This window comes from Heterocephalus glaber, unplaced genomic scaffold (assembly GCF_053883595.1).
Source record: "Heterocephalus glaber isolate CG9 unplaced genomic scaffold, H.glaber_assembly_v1.0 deba00001613, whole genome shotgun sequence".
Lineage (NCBI taxonomy): Eukaryota > Metazoa > Chordata > Mammalia > Rodentia > Bathyergidae > Heterocephalus > Heterocephalus glaber.
In genome coordinates this window covers 38843681-38870735 of record NW_028258384.1, presented here as the reverse complement: position 1 = coordinate 38870735, position 27055 = coordinate 38843681, and the positions used below count along the sequence as shown (strand labels likewise).

Here is a 27055-nt window from a genome sequence, read left to right as displayed (position 1 = left end):
AAGCTAAAACATATGATTATACAAGAGGAGGGAGTAAATGCATTCATAGTGGCATGAGACTCTGCTCCTTGGTATGTATGTATGTGTCAAAATAAATAAAATAAGTAAAATTCAGCTCTGAAAAAAAGTATTGATATATGCTACAACATGGATGTACAGTACCTTGAAAAAATGGTAAGTGAAGGAAGTCAGGCATAGAAGACTACATACTGTTACAATTCCATTTATATAATATGTCTAAAATAGACACATTTGTAGAAATACAGAGTAGTGTTGCTGCTAAGGCTGGGAGGCATGAAGAGGAACTACTGATGGGTACAGGATATCTTTGGGGAGGGTTAAAAGGAAGTTAGAAGAATAAGTGGAGATAGAATTTGAGTAAACCTCTCATACCGGCAAAACTTCAGGAGTAGAAAATCAGGTGCACAGAGATCACATAAAACAGAAGGCTGGGATAGAGCAGAGGCTAGACTGCACAAAGTCATAAATGTCATACTTATTCTTCTGTGCTTTACAGGAATTAAAAAAACACTGAAGGGTTATGAGCTAGGAAGAGATACAAAGTGGTACAGCCACTTGAACAAAGAGAACTGAGAAGCTATTCTAACTGCTTAGGGATGAAGTGGATAAAGGCATGATCTATGAAGGAGACAGTGGATATTTTTTAAAAACCCTCTAGAAAACACTTTGGGGGTGAGTACTGAGGATTGAACCCAGAGTTTTCACACTGAGCTACATCCCCAGTTCTTTTTTTTAATTTTGAGACAGGCTAGGCTTAAACTGGTGAACCTACTGCCTGACTCCCAGAGTCTGGGATTATAGGCATGTGCCAACATGCCAGGCTAAAGATAACTTTTAAATAAATCAGCCAAGTTTAACACACAAATCAATGTTTTTATATATTAGGACAAAATTTAAAAATTAACGTTGATATTCTATTTACTACAGCACCAAAACCCCAAATATATATAAATATATTTAACGAAAGATGTAGAAGACCACTTTACCAAAAATAAAATGGTGGGGAAAAAAGGCCTAAATAGACAGATTAATAAAATACTATGTTCATGGATTCAAAGAGACACTATCGTTAAAATGCAATTCTCCAGAAATTGGGCTATAAATTCAATGTAACCTCAAATTCCCATGTTTTCTGGGGGGAGGGGGTAAAAAAATGACAATCAAATAGAAACATAAATGGTAGAATACTTAAAATAATCAATCATCCAGAAAGAAAACAATGTTGGCTAATTTACAGGTATGTAAGTTAAAACTACCTGACTTTAAAACTTATAATAAAAAGTGTGATACTAGTAGAAGGTTTGAAAAAAAATCAACCTAACAGACAGAAGCTCAGAAATTGAGCAGCATGCTGAATACTCATTTAATTTTTGACCAAAACACTAAAGTAATTCAATGAGAAATGAAAAATCTTTCTAACAAGTGGCAGTTCTGGAATACTAGATATCCATAAAAGGAAAAAAAAGAAAGATTTTACCTTCATGATTTGGGGTAGGCAAAAGTTTGTTAGGTCATGAAAGCAATAAACAAAAACAGATTTCACCGCAATTAAAATCCCCTGCTTATCAAAAAAAAAACCATAAAAAAATCAGATGACACAGACCAGTAGAACATATTCACAAAACACACCTAAAAAAAGGCTAGTACCCAGAATATGTAAAGAAATTCTACAACTCAACACAAATAACTCAATAAAAAGCCAAATGTTAACATTCTATAATATGCAAATAGCCAATAAACATGAAAAAAGAACTCAAGCAACTAGTCATCCACACACAAAAAACTGAATCTTCACACACTTCATACTCTTCATCAAAATTTGCTCAAAATGTATCACAGATCTAAACACACAATCCATAGCTATACAACTCTTAAAAAAGATAATACAGGAGGAAAATCTAAATGACCTTGGTTTGGAGATAAATTTTTACTCTTTAATTTTATTTCTTGAGGTATTGCAGATTAAACCCAGAGCCTTCACACTGAGCTACATCCCCAGTCCTTTTTAAAGTCTGAGACATAGTACATTTTTTCTCTGATGTGAGAAACCAACAGGGTAAATAAGGACCAAAATGGATGATACATACTGGGAAGGAAGAAGAAAATGTTCAAATGGGAAGAGGGATGAGAAGGAAGGAAAAAGGAAAGAAAGAGAATAAAAGAAAAAAACTGGAAAGTGTTTGTAAATAAGGAGGGGAAGGGAATGGAGAAAAAAGAAAAATCAAAATATATTATGTACAGGTATAAATTCCCTGTGATGAATGTGATCATTATGCATATCAAAAGTATACTAATAAAATTACTTTTTAAAAAATGTGAGACAGGGTCTCACTAAGTCACTAAGTTGTGTAGTCTGGGCTCGAATTTATGATCCTCCTGCATCATCCTCCCAGAGTGCTAGGATTACAGGCATGACCTACCACTGCATCAAGCTTTAGTGGTGACTTTTTAGATGCAACACCATAAGCAAGATCTATGAAAAAAATAATTAAGTGCACTTTATTAAAATTAAAAACATCTGTTTTGTGAAAGACATTATCAGAAGAATGAAAGACAAACTACAGATTGGGAGCAAATATGTGCAAAAGACATATTTGATAAGCTCTGTTATCCAAAATATACAAAATTCTCAAAAACTCAACAATAATAAATCAATCTGATTTATATATAAGCCAAAGACATTAACAGATACCTCATGGAAAATATGCATATGAAAAGATGCTATAGAATATATGTTATAAGATAAATGCAGATTAAAACAATGAGATATCATTACACTCAGAATGTCAGAATGGCCAAAATCCAGAACACTGGTAACATCAAACTGCTGGCATGTATATGAAGTAACAAGAATTCTCATTCATTGATGGTGGGGATACAAAATGGTATAGTTTCTCTGGAAGACAATTTGGCAGTTTCTTACAAAATTAAGCATACTCTTACCATTTGACTCAGCAAGCAAATCCTTTATTTTTACTCAAAAAAAGTTAAATATGTATTTCTATACAAAAACTTGCACTTGGAAGTTTAGAGCAGCTTTATTTGTAATTGTCCAAAGTTGCAAACAACAAAGATATTCTTCAGGAGGTAAATGGATATATAAACTGGTATAACTACACAATAGATTATTATTTATTGTTCAAAAGAACTAAGCTCACAGCCCATAAAAGACATGAAGAAACCTTAAATGCATATCACTCTGAAAGAAACTACCTAAAAAGGCTATATTCTACATGATCACAACTATATGGCATTCTGGAAAAGTTAAAACTATAGGGAGAGTGATAAGATGCCAATGATCATCAGAGGTTGGGGGAAGTGGTGTGAATACTTGGAATACAGAAGATTTTTAGGGCAGTGAAAATACCATATAATACTATAATGGAGGACACATATCATTATATATTTGTCCAAACTCATGAAATATACAATAAGAAGTGTGAACTCTAATGTAAACTATGGTTTTTGGATGATGATGTGTGAATGCAAGTTCATGAACTGTAACAAATATACCACTCTGCAGAGGGATACTGATAATATATGAGGCTATGTACATATCATGGCAAGTAGAATATGGAAAATATCTGCACATTCCTCTCAATTTTGCTATGAACAGAAAGCTTCTCCATAAAATAAGTCTTATTTTAAAGTGCCTATCATGAATCATCAAATGGCTAAAATAAGAGTGGCAACACTAAACGTTGGTGAGGATGAGAAACAACTGAAATTCTCATATAATGCTTATGTTGGTCCAAAATGGTACAACTTGGGAAGAATGTTCAGCAGTTTCTTACAACTTGGGAAAAGTGTCTGGCAGTTTCTTACAAAAAAACCCATACACTTCTCTATGAAGCAATTCCACTGGTATGTACGTGCTTATGGAAAATTAAAACATGTTCACATTAAAACATGTTCACAAAGACTTTGGGGGGGGCAGTTTTACTCATAACATCCCCCAACTGGAAACAGCCCAGGTATCTATCAATAGGAGAATGGATAAACTATAGAATACTCATAAAATGAAATACTAGTCAGAAATAAAAGCAAATAGACTAATGATACAACACGGATGCATCTCAAAAATACTATGCAGAGCTTGAGGAGCCTTCTATAAAGATTACATATGTACTGATTATATGAAATTCTAAAACAGGTAAAACTAATCTATAGCAGATTTTAAAACCTAAACATGGCTTTCCCTGGGTGGAAATGCAGATGGGTCCCCTGGAAAGCGGCATAAGGAAACTTGTGAAATAATGGTGATGTTTTATTATCTTGATAAGGATTTGGGTTATACAGGTACGTACATGTATTTGTTAAAACTCAGCCAGTGTTCATTTAGCTTTTCTGCATTTGATTATATGTGAATTCTACATCAAAATGAAAAACTAAATATTGAACCCTAGTTAATATGTATGCTAAAATTCTTAAGTTTAATTTTGACTTTAATTGATTCATAATAATTGCTATGGTTTAGATCTAAAATGTCCCCCCCCAAAAGTCTCATGTGTTCAGATGTGGGGCATTTGGAAGGTGATTTGAACATGGGTATGCTATATTCATCAGTGTATTCATCAGTTCGTAGCTGAATGTGTTTTTAGGAGCTGGGGCTTGGTCTAGGATAGTAAAAATGGCTAGTAAATAGCTAAAGAGAAACAACAAACTTCTGAGACCAAGAACAGATTTGAGAATCCACTATACAGATGTAATAATGAAATTTTACAGTAGAGGGAAAGAATACGATAGAGTTAGAAAACATCTTGATGACTACTTTAGGAGGTTGGAAAAAACTCAGTATAGAGAAGCAGCTAGAAAAATCAAGAAAATGTGATAGTCAAAATATAAGTAAGCTACAAACAACTCTCAACTAGTTTTCTTTTGAGCAATACTGCCAAACTGAACAAAAAATTTCCAATGGAAAATCACTCCTTAGACGAGCACATGGCTGAAATTTAAAGCACATCAGAGCCCTTAAAACCTGTCAGAGGCTTTAATAATATTGTTTGTTATCTCAAATACAGAAGACTGCAAAACTTTTCTATGAATGTGGAAAGAAATTAAGAAATGGAAAGAATTTTGACACTAATGCTTTTCAAGGAAGAGTTGAGAAAAGGGGGAGAGGGAGGAGGGGAAGGAAGAGAAAGAGGAGGAAGAGGAAAAGGAAAAGAAAGGAGAAGGAGAAGAGGAAGAAGGAGGAGGAAGGAGGAGGATGAACGAGAAGAGTAAGAAGAAAGATGGAGAAGAGGGGAGGGGGAGGAGAGAGAGAGGAAGAAGAGGAGGAGGAGGAGGAGGAAGAAGAAGAAAATACTCAGTAGAAATTCACTCAATTATCCACTTGTTGATTATACAAAAGACATCCTTAACTTTTCAGCTTTCAATTCCTCCATTCCTTACCTAACATTATGCTTTCAAGTCAATTTCCATTTGGTTCCCTACCCACGCTATTGGCTAACCAGAGATATGCTCAAAAATTAAAATAAAAGCCTCAGAACTCAATAACCTTACCCAAGTCTCAATCTGCTTACCTTGAGGCAGATCACTGCCATTTGGATCACAGGAATAAGGTGGAAGCTGTGATGCTAAGTTTGAAGCCTCTTCCACCTCAAAAGGAGGTGGAGGTGGTGGTGGTGGTGGTGGAGGTGGCGGTGGTGGTGGTGGGAAAGAGGCAGCAGCAGGAATAGCAGCAGAATGGTATTGATAAGATGGTGAAGCAATCACTAACAAAGAAAAGACATAAAGTAGCAATGCACAACTGCAACACCTTATAAGTAGTAGCTCATCTGCTCTTTTCATGTCCCCAATATGGTAAAAGAAGTCAATTCTCATGGCTTGACTTCAAAATGTGGAAGGTTATTTAGCTCAACACCCAATGTAAATTAATGCACAAGTTAGTAAGAGATAAACTAAAAAACACTGATTATAGATTTTGGCAATCTTTGAGAGATTCTACTGATAACATTTGAGGAATACAAGGAATTCTAAATTATGACAATTTCATTTCTAAGGAGATACAAAATCTAAAAAAGCTGGCTAGATACAATATTTTAATCCCTTTAACTTTCTATACCTGCTACTATAATTTAAAAACAATACTCAGGAGGTTTCACAGTTCTTAACATAAGAAATTAAAATAAAATTATGTTTAAATACTAAACTGAGCAGACACACACACACACATACACACTCACACACATGTATATGCCACTTAAATTTGTTGAATTTTTTGATGCATGATGAATGCTGCAACCCCTCAAGTTTAACGGAATCATTTTAGCCAATTTTGAAATTTCATCCCTATGTTATCTGTACAACCATTTTAACTCTACTAAGTATAGAAAGCTCCATCTCACAATTACATGAAGGGTTAAATTTAGAGTCTTAACACACTGAGTTTAATATAGCAGCAGTCCACACTAGGTGAATTTATTATTTTAGTCATTTAACAAAAAGTAATACACAGTATTTTCATTCACTGACAAACGCAAATAATATACTCATCTATACTGTTTTTTGGTAGTACGAGGGATGGAATCCAGGTGTGCTCTACCACTGAGCTACATCCCCATTGCTCACCCACCCTTTAAAAAAACATTTCAGGGCCGGGGATTTAGCTCAGTAGTTTTGCCGCCTGCTGCGCAAGGGCAAGGACCTGAGTTCGATCCCCGGTACCAAAAAAAAAAAAAAAAAATTAAAAAAAATTTTAAAATATAAAAACATTTCAGAAAGGGTCTCACTAAAGTTGCCCAGGCTAGCCTCAAATTTGTGATCCTCTTGCCTCAGCCTAGAGTAGATGGGATTATAGGCATGCATCACCACACCCAGTTTTATTTATACAGTTATAGGGTAATGATAATAGATCTGTGTCTTAGGGTGATCTAAAATTTGGCAAATAATTCTTAGGAGATGATGAAACAACTTTATTTTGATTGAACCCAGGAAGCACTTAACTACATTCCCAGCCCTATTTATTTTGAGATAGGGTCTTGCTAAATTACCCAGGCTGGCCTCTAACCTGCTGTGCTCCTGTTTCATCCTCCTGAGTACCTGGCACTACAAGCATGTGCCATCACATCTGGGTGTGATATTCTGAATTTTCAGAATATCCTCAATGCTCTAAATCTATGAATATTTCTATAAAATGACTTTGAAAAATCTCTAATAGCTTTAACACCAGAACTCACTCAAATCACATTATAAAAAAGCAAATGAAATAAAGTCAATTAGTTCAAGATAGAATGTAATTAGGATCACTAGGTAAAAACCAACTACTAGACATAGAGATGGCTAAATAAACACAGGCCTGAGAGAATTAAAGGTAAAAGGAACTTGAAGGTTAGTCTAAGATCATATTCCTTATAAATGTGTTATTATAATAAGCCTTTGGGGAAAAAAACGCTTTTATAATTCCCAGTTGCCCAAGAGACACATGATTCCATAGGTTTAATAGGTATAGGTCAAGGGAATAATCCAGAAAAAGGTAATTTTGTAAAATATTAGTAGAAATTAAATAATGTATCTTGTGGCAATCTACAGAATTAGCAAGAATGAGAAAGAATTGAAAGAGCAGTTGGATCCAATAAAGTAGAGCTACAGATAAGGTTTATAAGCGACTTACAAAACAAAAAGTAAAATAAATGAAGGCAATATAAAATTTTAGAAAAAATCTGGCATTTCAAAGGTAAGTTTCTAATGATTCCACAGAAATGTGACATTGCAATGCTTGATTCACTGTCACTTGAAAATTTTAAATTCAGATCTTTGTTGGAAGTGGTCAGTGCTTTCCTCTACAATTAGTATATAGTAGTACAACCAAGGTCCACACTGACATTTCTAATGAAAAATTTTTATCATAATTAATGTTTATTTCATGTTTTGCCCAAGCACAGTGCTAACACTTTTTAAAATTCATAAATGAGACTAATACAGAAAGTAAATCTAATGTTTGCATTAATGAATTATTTTAATGTGGAAATTACCCAGGTCAAGAAATAAACCTCTCCCAGCCACTATGGAAAAAAATTTCATTTGCCCCATATAAGCCACAGTCATTTCCCTCCTACCATAATTAACCATTATTCTAACTTTAATAATAATCACTTCTTTGCAGTTTCCTCCTTAGTTGTCACCTAAATGTATATCCCCAGACAGCTTTTTGCCCATCTTAAGATTAAAAGTTTGATTTTTTTTTTTTTGGTACCGGGGATTGAACTCAGGACCTTGGCAAGGGAGGCAGTGGCACCACTGAGCTAAATAAATCCCCAGCCCAAAAGTTTGATGTCTTGAAACTCTTTAACCTATTCCCTCCTTCATTCCTTTTATTTCTTTAGTTTTTCTTTTGAAGCGCCTAGTCCTTCTAACCTGCCAAGCCTCCCACAATTAGCTGAATATATACTCATGGTGTAGTTCAACAAGTTCTGCATTTCCTGCAAATAGGCAGCTTGATTCAGGAAACTGAATCAGATTCAGAACTGATACCTTTAGCACATATATAGGGAGTAGTGTATGTCTTTGCAATCTGTATTAAGTGAGCCTTCCACTACTAACACTCCTGAGGTAATCAGGTTATAAAAAGAAAATGTTACTCTGGCTCATTGTTTTGGAGGTTTTTGTCCATGATCTAGCAGCCTCATTGTTTTTTGGCCTTGGGGTCAGCACATCATGGTGAGGGTGAGTGGCTGAGGAAGCTATTCACCTCATGGCAGCCAAGAAGCAAAGAAAGAGAGGAAGAGGAAGGGGTAGTCTCTATCCCACTAATTCCCTTCAAGGGCACTGCCCCAGTGACCTCTAAGACCTTCACCTAGGATCTGGCTCAAAGATTCCATAACCTCCCAATAGTGCCAAAATGGGGAATAATATTTCAACACATAGACCTTTAGGGGTACAGTCCAGATTGAATCTATAGCGTACTCTTAACAACTATTAATATTTAACGTCTATCCATCCAAAAAAGAATACAAAACTACTATATTCTGTCACTTTTTTCATTGACTAGTTAGAATACTATAAAAAGACATTTTCCCTCATCTACTATTTGGTTATTTAATGGTACAGTTCATATAATAAAGGTAGAATAAATGCTTGATTCCTTCACTTTATTTTCCAGTTTTTAAGAAAGTTAACTGATTTTCTATCATCCTCTTCCAGTTGACCAATTTTTAAAATATCATTAGGAATTTTTAAATTTCACATTCATATCTAGCCAGTGGAAATTTCTTCAAGATAGCTTCCAAGTCATTACAACATGACCCAAGAACTCTTTAGGAGCTTCCTTGCTATTGACAAGAGGCTCTATACTTATCTTGAACATTTCCTGTCCAGAACTTGAATCAGCCATTTCTTTACAAGCTGTTTATATTTTAAAATGGTAGGTGGTATTTTAAGACCACAAAAACTGGGTGCTATGGATACTGAGTAACCAAATGTAATTACTGAAAGCATTAAAAAACGCTTTGCATATATGTTCTCTCAATTTTCTCATTTTTAAAAACAGATTCCTTGTCCAAATATATGGCTATTACACAGTATTTTCTCAACCTTTCAATCTTCACTTTGTCTTAATTCTACAGGTAACTATGCATTTAATACTTACACAGGTCTTATGCTAATGTCTATCATTATTTCCGGTAGACTGAAACTCGAAGATCATTCTCTAGCTATCATTACTATCATTACAATATTCTGTGATGCCACAAATATTCTCTATGTTGTCTAATACAGTCTTCCCTTCAGTTTTCTTCTTCAGGGACTTATATTAGTATTTTACTTCCTTTGCCTAATTTCAATGTGTCACTCTTGAATCTGACTTTTTTAATTCTGGACTCCCCCCTTTCTTACAATTTTAATCTGTTGTATATATTTTCTCAGGCTTTTACTGTTTAGTCCTCATTTTTGAATTGACTTTCTTTTCTCTTTCCTGAGTTCTATCACCTCATGTGAGTTTTTAAAATTCTGACATGTTATTCTGTAACACCTTTCACGATGAGACCATATTTCTTATGCCTTGCTGCTGGGCGGCTTGAACCGCTGGTGGTGCATGCATGACTATTTCATCGGGCAACTTGTATCACTGGTGGTAGAGATAGATCTAATCACCTTTACTGGTCTTTTTACTAATAAAATAAATATGTTTCCTGATGGAACAGCCATGCATGTACTAATAAAATTAATAAAAAGCTGCCTAGTGGGACAGTCATGCATATACCACCAGTGGTTCAAGCTGGCAGAAATGTGTTAATATTTTTAATTATTTTATTAATGTCTACTTCAATCTGAAATAGTATGCTACAGTTTTTATTTGGTAAGCTTAATTTTGTTCAGTAGGTACATTTCTACATGCTTTTACCATTTGTAGAGGTATTATTTTGCTTTTTTCTCCTTAAAGGATCTGTATATAGCATTTGACCTCAATGTTTTCAACTTTGTTTACTTTTACATGAAATTATTTTCATGAACTTTCAAATGAAGTGGGCACAAGGTCATTTTCCTAACTTCATAGAGTTCTCTGACAATTTTTGTGGACTGTTCAAACATATGAGTACTCTACAATTCCTTGGCTCTGTTCTGTCCCAACTTTAATGATCCTGCTCTTTTCCCCATCCTGATCAATTCTAACTCACTCCCAGCAGTCTCTTTGTAGTGAAAAATACTATCCCAAAAGGCAGCCCCGCCTGGGATTTAGCTCAGTGGTGCCACCGCCTGCCTCACAAGTGTAAGGTCCTGAGTTCAATCCCCGGTACCAAAAATATAATAATAACTCACTAAAAGGCAGACCTGATAGGTCAGTTTTGAGTATTTTTAGGGCTTAACCGGCTCTAAGTCCTTTGGTCCTACTACCAAGTGCCTCATTCATTCAACTAGTATTGGAGAGATCAAATTCATTCCCAGTTTTAAACATTGCTTCCTAATTGGCTGTCCCACTTTCCAGTGAATTCTGATTAGCTCTTTTAAATAGAGTTCTTCTATTCTTGGATCCATAAGGCAACATCCTGGGTGTTTCCACCTCTTTGCTCCCACACACATTCTGATAGCACGCAAGTCTTGTGAATGGCATTTTGTCTCTATCTGCTTAAAATCTGGGAATTTGTGAGGATACTATGTCATCTAATTTTTTAACAGATGTTGTCTGTGGGTTTTGGTTTTGCAATTTCCATTTTTATTTGGGGACTCAAAATTGAAAAGCTATACTGTTCTTACCACAACCCTCACAGAATTGTGCTGAGAATTGCAAATTATATTAACTTGTTAAAATTCTACAACTACTTTATGAATTGGTACTATCACTACTCTCAAGCACACAGATTAAAAGAAAAGGTTCAATAACTTGTCCAAAATGACATAGGTAGTAAATTGTAAAACCAGAATTCTAAGCTGCAAGCGGTTGTGCATGCCTGTAATCCCAGCCCTTGGAGGCTAAGGCAGAAGGATCACAAGTTTGAGCCCAGCCTGTGCAACTTGGCAACTTAGCAAGATCCTATCTCAAAATAAAAAATTAAAAGAGCTAAAGATGTAGATCAGTGCAATGGCCTTAGATTTCATCCCCAATACTACACACAAACAACAACAAAAAATCACCCATAACACCAAGGTTCTAACCTAAATTCTAAATCCTAATATTCTTTATTGTGACATTCACAGGACAAATAGGAATGCATTTTATAGAAAGCTTTTCAGAAATTCATTCTATAAAGAAACATCTCTTAATTCTCATATTATAAAACAAATTTTAGAAACTATTACAAGTCCTCTAAATAACCAGGGGTAGCAAATGACAGATACAAAATCTTACAGAGCCAATTTAACAAGAAAAAAGTTAAAATCCTCTCTCAAAATCTCATATATTCTTCAACAGAACAAATCAAAGCAATCCTATCTAATCACTAGAACAGTTGCATGTGGGTATTCATGAATAGGAAAAGAGGCTTCCAAAGTACTTGACCACTAAAAACCTACCTGGCCTGCCTTGTGCAGGTGGAGGTACAAATAGAGGCTGTATAGCATTCTGTGAGGAAACTGACGAAGCACTAGTAGTTTGATTAGCTGTTACACAGTTAGGTAGGACTGGAGCAGGAACAGTACTGGCACAGGAAACTGCAATTACTGCAGAATTTCCCATCATCTGTTAAATGTGAAGAAAGTTCAGAATTTTTAAAGTCTGGTTTCTTAAACAGTGTTAAAGTTTCCTATCTGATCCTCAATTTCAGGAAATAACATTTTGTTTTGATAACTAAAACACTGAAAATCCATCTTTACATAAACCTTACATAGAATGGTTCTTTTCAAAGACCTCAGATTTTTAGTTCTTTTGTTTTTCTGAAAGTACATTATATGATTCAAAAATGAAGTATTAAATTGTATATAGTGAAAAGGTTCCCTCCAACCCTGTCCTTCATCTACCTAGCTACCCTCTCCCCAAGCAGGTAACCTCTGAGTTACCTGCATATTATTCCAAAGATCTGTAATATACATTCATTTTTACATGTATATGTATATATTTCCCCATGTAAACAGTTTTTTAAATAGAAAAGGTGCTTTGCATTTTTTGTAGCTTCATGAAACTCCAATTTTTTTCTGCTTAGGCCAAAGTGCAGACTACTTTCCCACAGAATCCAGCATGGAGCTGTGCAGAGAGATAATCATTAAAAAGTAACCTGATGATACTGTCCTCACTGGCAGCCTCCATTTCTTTATCACCCACTGTAGTGTGGCTGCTACCTATTCTGGTTCTCTGAAACTGTATCCAAAGTCACCAGTGGTCTCCATGCTAATAAATCCTAGTAGACTGCTTAATTCCTTATGTTGTGTGAACTTTTAGTAACCACTGACACTGGACTGCTCCTTGAAACATCTTCTTCATGAAGCAACCATAATATTATACTCTCCTGCTTTTTCTTCTCTCCTTAACTGCTTCTTTTCTACCCATTTTCTAAAATTTGGTGATCCACAGGCTATTCTAGACACTCTTTGCAACCTCTTTTTTTTTCCCAGCACAATCTTACTCATTCTATGGTTTCAGATACCTTTTAGCCTTGACAAATAATTTAATATTAATTCATTCATACAAGAAGCTGACAGCAGACTCAGTCTAATGCCAGCACACAGAATAGTGTCTGAAACACAGTAGATACCTCTCTTGTTTTTTTGGCACCAGGGATCAAACTCGGGACCTTATGCTTTCGAGGCAGGAGGCGGGACCACTGACTAAATCCCCAGCCCTACAGTAGATACTTAAATCAATTTTGTTGAATGAATTTATTAATCATTGCACCAGGTATCACAAGATACAATAATACAGTAATGGAAGCATGGTGAGGTCTAAAAAATGAGAAAATTCATTTTCCTCTTTTAGACCACTGTACATGACTGCTTGGTTACACTACAAGGAGTACCTTCTGGTGGTAGTTGTATGAGGTAACTGCGTCCTGTGGAGACATAGAAGAACATGGTCTTCTGTCCTGGAGAGACTTTAATGAACACAGAATATAAGTGAATAATGGAAAATCAAGAAGCCAAAATACACATCAATAAAATACTTGCTTTGATTCAACATCTAAAATTAAAGTGATCTCTCAAGATAATTCAAGTTCAGAAGTGACTAAGACAATGTTCCAAAAGGTATTAACTCTAGTACCTGATTTAGGTGACTACTCTGTTACCTGTCTACAGAGATCCTCCTCGCATCCAACTATAGTCCCAGTATAGATACTAAAATATAGCTGAGGACTGAAATTTAAAGACTTAGTAGCTTTTTTTTGCCTTAAAAGCTTTAAACACAGTGGGATCAACAATAGTTCTGCTGAAAGAAAGCCTTCTATCTGAAGCTGTAGATAGGGACAACAGTGGGTTAACAGGTTGCTCAGCTATATCCTATCAGGATGTAAGAGATGTAGTAGGATCAAAATACCATTTCCCACTGGCTCAAGACCTTGTGTTTCTGAATAATTCATAAAGGTGATTTTAAAGGCTCAGACTTATGCATGAGAAGCTGCTGTGGCAAAAACTGACTGTAGCAGCAAAAATTACTTTTGGTGACTGGGGATGGAAGTGGAACATATCATGAAGACTGAAAAGCTATTTGGGGTATGTGATAAAGTAAATTCAGAACAAAAAGGTATAAGAAGAGAAATTTAAAAGATAGAAGAAACAAAATGTCCACTCTGCATTTCTCTAATGCTGAGATCTTTATGTGCCTTTTTATTTGGATAGCTACTTCAAGAGGTGGTATAAAAAGCATGCGCTATGAGAATGCTAGTGGTGGGGTACAGAAAAACACTGTTTCTCTAAAAGAGGAAAAATAAGGGAAGGAGAAAGAACAGGAAATGAAATACATATCAGAACTTCTTTCTCCTTCCTAAGATGTACTGCCTTAACAGTAAAAACAAAAACTTAGTACATGAAGCTGCTAAGGTTAAGACTAATGATAATTAAGAGAATAAAGAACAATTATTCAGGTCTTTCCACAAATACTCCAGTTCAAGCCAAGTGTGGTGGCACATGCTTGTAATTCCAGCTGCCAGGGAGTTTGAGGCAGTAGGGTAGCAAGCTTGAGGCCAGCCTGAGCAACTTAGTAAGACCTGTCTCAAAAAATAAAAACAGGATATAACTCAGTGATAAAGCATTCCTGGGTTTTAGTTCTCCAACGTACATGCTAGGAATGCCCTTCTCAGTTCCATCTGAAATGAGATATGGCCATGTGAGTTGTTTGGATAATGAAATATGATCAAAAATGTTAATAGTCAATGTTCTGTTTGCTCTTCTTTCACCCTAAGGTGATTGTGAAAGTATGTGTCCATCAGGCCAGCTTGAGTGACTATGATGAACAGAAGCCCTCTATCAACCTGCATTAGACATATGTAGAACATTAGCAAGAATGTTTGGTGGGTTGTTAATGCAGCATAACCTATCTTAGAAGTAGAGTCCTGTTGTAAGAAAAACCTATCTGGGAAGAAGATGATGATAGGGGAAGTGGTTTAGCAAATCAAATGTTAGTACTGTACTGTGTTTTGATTACTATCAGCAGAGTATAGCAAGGTCTTTTCAGACAGACTTATGTAGGAAAGCATTAGTAGTTTGCATGTAGGAATGAAAGGGAATAGAGAATCCTTATATACAGGGACTTAAAGAGGCAATTATTTAACCCTAAACTGTACAAGATAAAATTAATGCTTTGAGGACAAAAATCAGAACTCAGCTTCACAGCATGATCAAATAATTGTTAAAATTCCTGAGTGCCTTAAGCTACCTCAAAGCAAGCGTTCAACTAAGGAAATAATACCCAGTGAAATCCTTACACTCGGACAAAATACTTCAGGGAAGTATCAAAAGGGTATGGCTCTTACAGCAATGGACAATAGGCTCATGGTACTTTCAATCAAGTAGAAAGAACACAGGGATAAGAAAGCAAAAACTTATATCAAATCTAAGTAGTACAATCTATAAAAAGAATTGTCAGCCTGGCTATGTGAAACCAATAGAAATCAAGTGGAGCATCTGAAAAATTAAATCTCACAGCCAAAGAAACCATGAGCCAGGATTAAAACCATTCAAGTAAAGAGAGCCCAATCTTTGGGTTCCTCAATCTTCTCTAAGAAGCAGGAAAAGAAATCTATTCAGTTACCAAGAAAGGACTATTCACCAGTGTCTACTTCAAATATGGCCAGGAGACGAAGGGTGTTAAGAGTAACCAAGAGCCCCAACAAACAACAAGCCAGAGAATAGTCTCCATGTATAGCTTGGCGGCCCTCGGTGTATGCTCATAAAGATCTCAGAATTGCTACATACAGGATATTATGACTATGTTTTTCCCATATTCCTCCTTTCTCAGCGGGAATTTTACTGAAATTTTTCATACCCTGCTCTACCAATGAAAATTTGAAGATGGGGATGGAGGGGAAGGCTATATTTTGGGGTTTATGCCTCAAGATCAAGAGAAGCTACATATGGACCCGATATAAAGAGTTCCACATATTACAAAGGGATCCTGGGTTTTGAGTTTGATTACACTGAATGGTATTTTTAAGTTGTCTCCTTTAGGGTAGACAGAAGCCCATTTTCTGTCTGTGGGAGTGAGATCAAATTGAATATTATAGCCCTTAGTGCTGCTAACATATTTCCATTTTTTTTGCCTTTCAGGCATAGAGAACTTAGAATCTTCAGTAGGACCTGCTCTCGCCCAATGAAATAGAGAAGAAAATGACAAATGACATCTCTGATGAAAGCTATAAGAGCCAGTGTACAATTTACCACCTTTTATTTCTTGCCTCAGCAATAACAGATGGAGCCTCTATCAGCCAAAGCAGCTGAGTGAGTCCTCCTGCGGATCTCTCCACTGGATATGTAATATAACTAAGAAGCAAACTTTTGTTATACTGAGTGCAATTTATGAAACATTCTGACTGATATAAAAATTCTAACAATATTATCTAAAAGATCATCAATGAAAGCACACATTTCCTCTTATACCAACATATATTAAGAATATCTCTCAAAATTTAATTTCATAAAAGGGGTATGATCTTAACTAGTTTCAATTTCTTCTACAAAATGGAAATTACACTAATTATCACATAGGACTGTTTTGATTTAAACACATTTATATGTATAGCTTTTAGAACAGAGCCCCAGAATATAACAGGAGCTACTAGTGTTTGCTATTATTAAATACCTACCAAGTTTGCTGTAGATGCAGTTGTGCTATATACACCTGAAGTTTCATAGTCTGGCTCTAAAGGAAATAGCCAAAGTTAAGTTAAAAAATGAGCATTATTTTATAGCCTGACATTCCATAAACAATGACAAATGTCAGATTACATCTACATCCCCCACTGACCTGAAGGATAAAGATATTCTTCATATCTCCCTAGAAAAAAAAGACAAGACAGAAGTGTTTACACAGGTCACTTTAGCTCAGTGGAGCCAAATGGCTAGCACTTCCTTTTTCTCAAATTTTATGGATATACTTTAAAAGCTAAAATGCATACATCCAAAAATAAATTTTGAAATAAAATGCATATATCCTTCAAAGTAATTTGAATTTTCGAATTAGCACATATTGAAATCAGAGGTTAGCTGTGTACAGTACACATTTTTCCTCAGAATGCCTTTAACTGTATCAATCAAAAGTAAAGGCAGAGGTGAAAAACTCAGCAGTTTTTCAATTTTTCCAATTTTTTCCAGGGAAATGGATGGTACAGTGTGGCAATTAAGCACATAGGCTCTGGACCTAGGATTAGCTAGATATGAAATCTGATTGGCTATATGACTTTAGGTAAATAAATCTGCCTTAATTTTTTACTAGAAAGTAGGGATAACAGTACCTAGCTCACAAAGATTTTGAAGAGGCTTAACAGAAATAAAAATAACTAAGGACAGTACTTGGCATATAGCAAACATTCAAAGAGTGACTCTAAAGTAATGAATTTAGGGAGACAATGAAGGGATATCTCATGCTGCATCTGTTTTTCAGCCTGTTACATGTAGTACTGTACATGTAAAGTCAATTTCTCCTCAAAGCATGGCTCAGTAGAATGAAGTACTTTGATTAAAGATCATTATACCAATGAAATGCAGATAAAGTCAATCATTAGTTGGACAGTTTTTCACTAAATAAAACCCTACAGATCTAAACTGGATTGATTCTTAAATATATCACTTATCAATACAAAGGCATGAAACTCCTCCAGATGGCAGCAGGATTAAAGGTGAGAACAAAGATTTGGTTGCTTCAAATATGCCACCACAGGTGAGCAATATATCTGAAGCTATGTACAGGGGCCAAAAGGAAAAGACGAGGAGTATCTGAATAAAAGAGCAGAGAGTGAGCTCCCTCGAGCATATGTGTATATGCACATGCATGCAAAGTTTTCCCATATCATTCATGTACTACATTTTTGCCCTCATTAAATTCCTACAAAGATCTAATACATTTTCTTCTGTATAAGTAGCAGAAAGATAATGAAAATAGGACAATTTTTAATAAAGCCAAGTCATACAGAATGCCTTATACCTCATTAAACCACTCCATCATCCAGAATTGTTTCAGTAGGCATGTATAATACAACACTGAGTGGTAAAAATAAACACACTCTATGGTCAGAGGTAACAAAACTGTTTAGGATATATAAGTACAGTTTTAGATACAAACTCAAGTTCAAATTTCATCTCTGCCAGTCACAAAAAGACCACATACTATATGCCTCCATTTATACAAAATGTCCAGAATAGGTAAATCCATAGTGACAAAAAAAGAGACTGGTAATTGGTAAAGGCTGGGGGTAGGGAGTTGGAGGTAAATGAATAGATGCTAACAGGTATGGGGTTTCTCTTGGGGATGATAAAAAAAATGCCTTCATATTAAAGCTAATGATAGTTATGTAAGTCTGAATATACTAAAAACCACTGGATTGTACATTTTAAATGGGTAAATTGCATATAAATTTTATGTTATTACAAAAAATGATACCTCTGCTATTCACCATACATATGACCTTAGCAATATACAATTTACCTTTGAATCTCAATTTCTCCCCTACATAAAATAGTACATCTCTCAGTAAGGACCACATTAAATTACTAGAATAGATGGCACATAGGATTCAATAAACAGTAATGTTTATAGATCTAGTAGATGACTTTGGGTGAAAAATGTATAGCAGTCTTGTAAAACAAGAGCTAATCACATGAAAAGCCTAAAGTATACAAATGGGGAAGACAACTATGACAAGCACCTTACTAATAATGAACCGATGTTTTCCATACTGATATTTCATCAAATCAAAACTCACTAGCAACCTATGCAGAGAGCTGAAAATACATTGTAACACTGTAGTGGTCTACTACTACAAGTAGACCACTACACTGACAGAAATACAAGTCTGTTCTTCTGAGAAATACTAGGACATCTTCAAAAACCCAGCAAGCTGAGACAAGGACTTATAACTCTTTTTCAAAACAAAATGGAGACACTCCCCAAACCAAACGTTGGTTTACTTTATAGCCTTAATATACTAATGCCATGAAAATCATCTTTTTCAAAATATTTAACACTAATTGACTCACCATTGTCACTCTGGCCATTGCCCTCTTCTGAATTTGAAGTCTGTTTTCCTGAGCTATGTCCTCGCCTTCCAACACAGTATCCTGAAGTAGCAGGAACCATCATAGAGGGATTACCATGGTTCTATACAAAAGACAGACATACAAACATGCAGTGCTCCCTATACAGTAAAAAAAAAAACTAGAAGAATGTTTTGAAAGTCAGTTAAAGAAACTAGACCAGTGATGGTGAACCTTTTAGAGCTTTCAATGATCAGGCCAAGGGGTTTAGCTCAGTGGTTCCTTCGCCTGCCTCACAAGCGCAAGGTCCCAAGTTCCATTCCAGTGCCAAACAAACAAACAGAAAAAGAGCTTTCGATGATACAAACAGCCTGCTGTGGCATGTGTACCTTAGATTGGTCACCACTAGACTAACACTAAACTGCTGTTGTAAGCGAAGTCCAAGTATTTTGAGTAAATATTTAAACTGTACTTTAGAATAAAAACATGAAGAATGATAAAGGAAACAAAATATTAATCCACATATATAGGCAAGATGTCTATCTCTAGCCCCTTCTGAGATCAACTTTAAGAAAGTCTCTTCTCTTATCTTTTAACAGGTCTAAGGACATGTTTTCAAAGAAGAGTTTTATTTACCTGTTCATAGCAAAACCTTAAAATTTATACACATTACCTTTACAAAAAAATTAAAAAGTAAACAGCTTTTTGGGTCAAGCTTTGATTCACTTACAGGTAAAGTTGGATAAGCAGTCGTATCTCCTTCTTCAACTTCATAAAAAGTAACAGTTTCTTCCAAGCCACTGGGTACCTGTCCATTCTCCGGGGCAAAGCCAAAATGACACTCCTTATTCATGCAATGCATCTGGCGGTGACTACGTCTAAAGGAACTGTGGAAAATAAAAAGGGAAATATGAAGAAATATGGTAATTTGTTTCTAAGTAACAGTTCAAATATCTCAAAGTTGGTTGTTTTAAAAATTAGTCCATTGACAGATGAAGAATAGGCATATCTGCCCTTGTTTCCCACCTTAGGGAGAAAGCATTGTATCTTCTCCATTTATATAAGGCATTTTTCCTGGAAGTATGGAGTACATGTCTTTTATCTGTTGAAAAGGTTCTGTTCTACTTCTAATCTTCTGATAGCTTTTACCATGAACAGCTGCAGAATTTAGTCCAATACTTTTTCTCCAACTACTGACAGGATCATATGGCTTTTTCTTTCTGCTTTAAATGTTTGATATAATTCATCAGTTAAAATGTATATGAGCCTGTGGTTGTCATATAGGCAGGTTTTCAAGCTAGGAATATACTTTCTTTAATAGGTGCTATTCAAATTTTATATTTCCTCCAGAGTCAGTTTCATTAATTTGTCTTCCAAGGTACTCCTTAGAAGTTGTCCAATTTATTTCAAAAAAGATTTTTGTAATATGCTTTCTATATCCTTTTAAATTCTGTAAAATATGTGGTAATGTCTTCTAGATCTTGATATTATAATTTTAAAAATGTATAATTGATATTGTGTAATACGAAGAAAAGGTCTAAAGGAATAGGGGAAGTGGGAGGGGTAGGGGAAAGGGAAGAAGGGAAAAGAAAAAATATGAGAAAAGGAAAAAAATGGAAACAAAGTCTTTGCAAAAAGAGAATGGTGGAGGGGGTGAAGGGAGGGCAGGGGAAGGGGAAAAAAATAAGAACCAAGATACTCATGTAAAGGTACAAGATCCCAATGATGAATGTAACCGTATTTCATACCTAAAATGTACCAATAAACTTAATGGAAATAAATAAATAAATAAATTATTTTTTAAAAAAATTAGTCCATATTATTGCTCAGCAGTGAAACTAGACTTTTTTGATTTTTCCTAATACTTACCGAGATCTATAGGAGAAGTTATCAAAGCTCTGGCAGCACCTTTTACCTGGCTCAGAGTAAAAACCAACTTTAGGGCTTGGCATGCTGTGCCTATTTATAAAACGAGATGAATCCCTGAGAATAAAGAGAAAAGAAAAAGAACACTTTATACTGTTTAGACAGTCTCTGTAGTTAAACAGAATTAAAAATCTTTTCTGAAAATACCCAACCAGAAAAAGTTTTACTTTTCCCCAAAATGCTATTAATCCTATTTGTTATTAATGGATATAGTGTCATATATCACATAGACACTCATTTTCATGGCATTCTATCTTTGAGCATCTCTTCAACTGTCTCATAATTCTCTAACACTATGAGAATATAAATCTGCCAATGAATTCATTTGACAAGAATTTAAGCATCCATCCACTCTATCCTCTCTTTAGGCATAGAGTATAAAAGATATTTAAACTATTAAGGCATTTCTCAATTCTCCTATAATTCTATCTAGGAATTATTTCTAATTCTAAGCAAAAACATATTATCATGAAAGTCAGTTAAGTTTTACCTGGGTATCCCATATCCTCGACCTTGTCTGTGAGATGAATGTTGATGATGAAACTGTTCATTGCACATAACATTGGCACCTGTTTGTGAGTAGTGCAGTGGAGGGTCATGCTCATAATGCATGCTGTGTTGAAGTCTGGGCGGAGGGAGGGAATCTCCCCTGTTGTAAGCCACTGTCATATAAACCTCTTTTCCTCGAACTTTCTTAAACATCTTCTTGCGCTGCTTTATGTCCATCTCTGGCATAGCTTTCAGACAAACAAGTAGCAAATAAGATTCATAACCAAAGCAAAATGTCTACTGTTTTCACACTTCCTTAAATTCTCAAATGCTTGTCTTAGGAATCAAGTAACTACAGGGAGAAAATTTCTGTACTAGATCTTCCATTTGCAATGCAAAACCAGCAGGTAATTTCTGTATTAATGGTTATTCCAGTACTCTCTTTACTATAGGCAGCTTTGGTCATTGGAACATTTGAGTCATCCAGTCACCTACATTACTATTCTCCAAGAAGTTGTTTTATTATCTCTGGGTGCTCCTATGAAATGCCTTCCTAGTTCATTGAAAAATATTTTCCCCTCAAGTTTTGGACTCTAAAATCTCTATCATCTTAAGTTTACATAAAGTCACCGAGAACTGTGGTTTCTCAATCGGGGACAATTTGATCATACCCTTCCACCAGGGTACACTTGGCAATATATGAAGACATCTTTGGTTGTCAGAACTAGGCAGAGGTTGCTACTAGCATTAGTGGGTAAAAGCCAGAGATCATTCCACAAGGCACAGAAAAGCCCTCTACCAACCAACAAGGCCTCAGCCATCCCAAAATGCCAACAGTGTGGAGAGTAAGAAACCATCCTACCCTGCAATGAGACATATGACATACCTTTTTAAAAAAGTACAACATATTTAAATAAGAGGGACTACAAAAAAGGAAAAATAAAAGTCTTTAGCATACAAACCCATTTCTGGGACATAGCCTGTAGACATTTTCTGGTAGCCTCTTCCTTTCCGACTGGGCATAGCATTCCAGGTAGGAACAGGTGTCACTTGGGTAACTGCTTTTAAATTAGCCAGCGGAACAACATGCCTTAAAGTTAAAGGTACCATCATGAAGCCATTATAACACAGATTCAACTGTCGTTCAGTAATACCCTGCTCCCTCCTGCTTTATTTTCAAGCATATTTTGTTTAAACCTATTGACATTAACTTCACTCTTTAGATTTTGTTATTCTTGTTAGGCCAGAAAACGTAAGAGTAGTTTGCACAATTTCACGGCGTACCTATCACATATCCAGAAAAAAAGACTGTGGTGGACTGTATTAGTTCATACACATTTGCTCCCCATCCTTAGAGGAGGATCTACTTCCCCACTCCACTGATATCAGGCTTGGCCATGTAAACCACTTACTTTAGCTAATAAAATATGATATGCTTTAAGGACCAGCAAGTGGCCTGTTATGTTTTATTTTTATTCTTGCCTGTGACCATGGAAGCCTATGTCAAAACAAAATCTCTATTGTCCTGGGTCCTCCTTTATTTACTCAGTAGAGACATGCTAAATAAGTAAGAAATGAACTTTATTGTTTTTAACTGCTGAGAACTTTTTGTCATTAGTCAGCATAGCCTAATTTAATAGATAAGGTGGATCAACGGCATTAGCAACACCTGGAAAACATTACCAATTCAAATTCTTGGGCCATACCCCAAAACAACTGAATCAGAAACTTTGGGGTTTGGACTCATCTGTGTCCTTGGAAGCTCTCTAGGTAAAATCTGAAAAAGACTAGATTAGCTTATTTTGATACTGGCAGAAACTCAACAAGCCACTTTTCCAATCTCTATGAACAGTTTTATATAAAAAACTTATTGTCCTTAATTTAATGCTTCTAAAAGTGAGGTATTAACTAGGATTTGGAACCTTTTATTCTTGATACTTATATTAAGATTTCACACTTCAGCAATGCTTTTATACTTCAAGATAATTAGGCCAGTACCCAAGATAACTGATTCTCTTTTTAGCATCCTAGTAATTCTCGGTATTATGAAAAGGCATCAGAAGCCAATGATTTTAGTAATTTAATAAATTCTTATATTCTTACTTTTCTGCCAGTTCTTCAATGAAAACAGTTACTGAATGGTTCTCATTTCCAACTTCTTGAATATGAGCATTATAATACTTTCCATCTGATTCCAAGCGAACCTGAAGAACAGAAAGACACAGTGATACACTTAGTGTCAAGGATACTGACAGAGCTGGCTTCTGCCAAACAAAAATATCACTTTTCCTCAAATGGAATTCAACGTCTCCTTTTTTTGTAAAGTAACTGACATCGAAACTACCAGTTTAGGTCAATGGAAGAGGAATATACAGTACTAGAAAGTCTTACAGCTAATCATAACAAAAGCTTGTAATTAAACCTTAACGTTAAAAAAATTTCTAGGTGGAGGAGGCGGCTTCGGGGTCGCCATACCACCGGTCCCAGCAGAAAGAAGGTGAGCCACGCGGGTGCCAGGAGAATACAACCCCTCCCCCGCATCGAAATGAGAAGAAATATAAATAAGTCTCAAAACCAGACTTCCAGATCACCTATAGCAACCCCAAAGGGAAATGACATGGAACACTCTAATACTCAACCACCTGGACTCCCTGAACTGGAAACAAAAGAGGATCTGGAAAAAATGAAATCAGAAATAATTTCTCACATAACAGCAGAGACTGTGCTCACAGTGCCAGACATGATTAATAAATCTAGAGGGGTACTGAGGAACATGGTGGAATCCCAACACAGGAAACAAATGGAATCCATAAAACACATGCAAACAGATTTCCCGGAGATTAAAAACTCCATTAAAATCTACGCAGCAGAATGAACCAATGTGAGGACAGAATTTCAGATACAGAAGATAAGATTGCAATTAGTGATCAGGAAAAGAAAAATTGCTTTAAAATTGAAAGGGACCAAAAGGAATCAACCCAGCAGCTGCTAGACGATGCAAAGAAGAATAACATAAGAATGATCGGAGTCACTGAAGAAACAGGACGGAGTGCAGATGACATAAAAAAAACTGTTCACAGAAGTGATGGCAGAAAACTTCCCAAGCAGGGGAAAAGAACATGACATACAGATAAGTGAGGCATATAGGACTCCAACTATTCTTGATCAAAAAAAATCTACACATAGGCATATAATTGTTAAGATTCCAGAAACCCAAAAGAAGAACAAAGTTCTACAAGCTGTGAGAGAAAAGAAACAAATCAAATACAAAGAAAAACCCATCAGAATGACAGCAGACTACTCAACACAAGCCATCAAGGGAAGAAGAGCTTGGAGTGATGTATTTCTATTGCTAAAGGAAAACAGCCTCCAACACAGATGGATGTACCCTGAAAAACTATCTTTCAAAATTGATGGAGAACTAAGATACTTTCAGGAAAAAGAGCACCTTAGGAACTTCATGAATACTAAACCAGCACTCCAAAAAATTTTACACAATATCCTAGGAAAACACAATGAGGATCACAACCCTAGGAAGCAAAGAAGAATGAATCCATCGGGCACAACAAGAAATTAAATGCAAAGGGGGAGAATCCAACAAAAAGAAAAACTCATGACAATGATAAGTCAATACGTTTCAGTTATAACCATCAATGTCAATGGTCTCAATTCACCAATCAAAAGAAATAGACTGGCAGAATGGGTCAAGAAGCAAGATCCAACAATATGTGGCATACAAGAAACACACTTAATTCAAAAAGAAACTCATAGACTGAAAGTAAAAAGGGTGGAAAACAATACTCCATGGGACAGGAACCTGAAAAAAAGCAGGACTAGCCATCCTCTTTGCAGATCAAGTGAATTTCAAACCAAGCCTGATTAAGAGAGACAAAGGAGGACACTACATCCTTGTAGAGGGAACAAATTAAAAGGAAGAGATGACAATCATAAATATATATGCACCAAATGCTAGTGCATCCAAGTATATAAAACAAATATTAGCGGACATGAAAAGTCATATGTGCACTAATACAATAGTAGTGGGGGACCTCAGTACCTCACTGTCACAAATATAGATCAACTAGGCAAAAAAATAAGTAATGAAATACAAAACTCAATCAAACTCTTGAACAAATGAACTTAACAGATGTTATGGAGTGTTTCACCCCCACAAAATCAGAATACACATTCTTTTCAGCTGCACACGGGTTGTTCTCCAAAATACACCACATACTCACTCATAGAACATGTTTAAGTAGATGCAAAGAAATTGATGTTATCTCCCCTGTATATTATCAGACCATAGTGCGATGAAATTGGAGATCAATAGCAAAAGAAATGGCAAGAATTTCATAAACACATGGAAACTGAACAACACACTTCTGAATAACCAAAGGGTCACAGAGGAAATTAAAGAAGAAATCACACAGTTCCTACAATTAAATGACAATGACAATACAATGTATCTGAATCTATGGGACACAATGAAAGCGGTTTATGAGGGAAATTCATAGCAGTGAATACTCATATTAGTAAAACACAGGGAGCCCAGATAAACAACCTGACGCTGAAGCTCAAGCTTCTAGAAAAAGAAGAGCAGGACAAACCCAAAGCTCATATAAGGGTGGAAATTATAAAGATCACAACAGAAATCAATTCAATGGATACTGAGAGAATGATACAAAAAACCAATGGAGCCAAGAGTTGGTTCTTCAAAAGAATACACAAAATTCACAAACCCTCAGGCAACCTTAGCAGAAAAAGGAAAGAAAAGACCCAAATCCATGCAATTAGGAATGAAAAGGGTGAAATTACAACAGAACCAGCAGAAATCCAGAGGATCATCAATACCTACTTCAAGAACCTATATGCCAATAAGATGGAAACCACAGAAGAAATGGACAGACTCCTAGATACATATGAATTACCAAAGGTGAACAAAGAAGACCTAAAAATTCTAAACAATCCAATATCAACTGATGAAATTGAAAACAATTAAAAACTTACCAACTAAGAAAAGCCCAGATCCTGAAGGCTTCACTGCTGAATTCTACAAGACATTTAGAGAGGAACTGCTGCCACTACTGTTTAAACTCTTCAATGAAATTGAAAGGGAAGCAATACTCCCAAATTCATTCCTGGTAGCAAGCATCACCTTGATCCCCAAAGCACAGAAAGACCCAACCAAAAAAGAGAACTATAGGTCAATCACACTAATGAACACAGATGCAAAAATCCTTAATAAGATACTGGCAAACAGAATGCAGAAGATCATCAAAAAGATCATACACCCTGAAGAAGTGGGATTTATCCCAGGGATGCAGGGATGTTTCAACATATGCAAATCAATCAATGTAATGCACTATATCAATAGAGCCAAGGACAAAAACTATATGATTATCTCCATAGACACAGAAAAAGCATTTGACAAAATCCAACATGCATTTATGATAAAAACCCTACAAAAAATTGGAATAGACGGTCTCTTCCTCAAACTGATAGAAGCCATCTATGAAAAACCAATAGCCAGTATCATACTAAATGGTCAAAAACTGAAATCCTTCACACT

General features: G+C 35.6%; 1 protein-coding gene across 5 annotated transcripts in view; it reads right to left on the bottom strand.

Annotated features, from left to right (window-relative positions):
- The window catches only part of Alg13 (ALG13 UDP-N-acetylglucosaminyltransferase subunit), an 82696-nt gene that overhangs the window by 13608 nt on the left and 42033 nt on the right, over positions 1–27055 (bottom strand). For 4 of the 5 annotated variants that reach the window (XM_004861422.3, XM_013078345.3, XM_021241558.2 and 1 more), the window contains 11 exons: positions 23590–23690; positions 22449–22576; positions 21488–21734; positions 20941–21054; positions 19802–19958; positions 19075–19195; positions 16847–16876; positions 16686–16741; positions 13407–13481; positions 11971–12136; positions 5547–5738 (listed from right to left, as the gene is read on the bottom strand). In XM_004861422.3, the coding sequence (XP_004861479.1) occupies positions 5547–5738; positions 11971–12136; positions 13407–13481; positions 16686–16741; positions 16847–16876; positions 19075–19195; positions 19802–19958; positions 20941–21054; positions 21488–21734; positions 22449–22576; positions 23590–23690 (1387 nt within the window). The remainder of the gene's footprint in view (positions 1–5546; positions 5739–11970; positions 12137–13406; positions 13482–16685; positions 16742–16846; positions 16877–19074; positions 19196–19801; positions 19959–20940; positions 21055–21487; positions 21735–22448; positions 22577–23589; positions 23691–27055) is intronic. The other variant, XM_087196768.1, reaches the window with a different exon arrangement.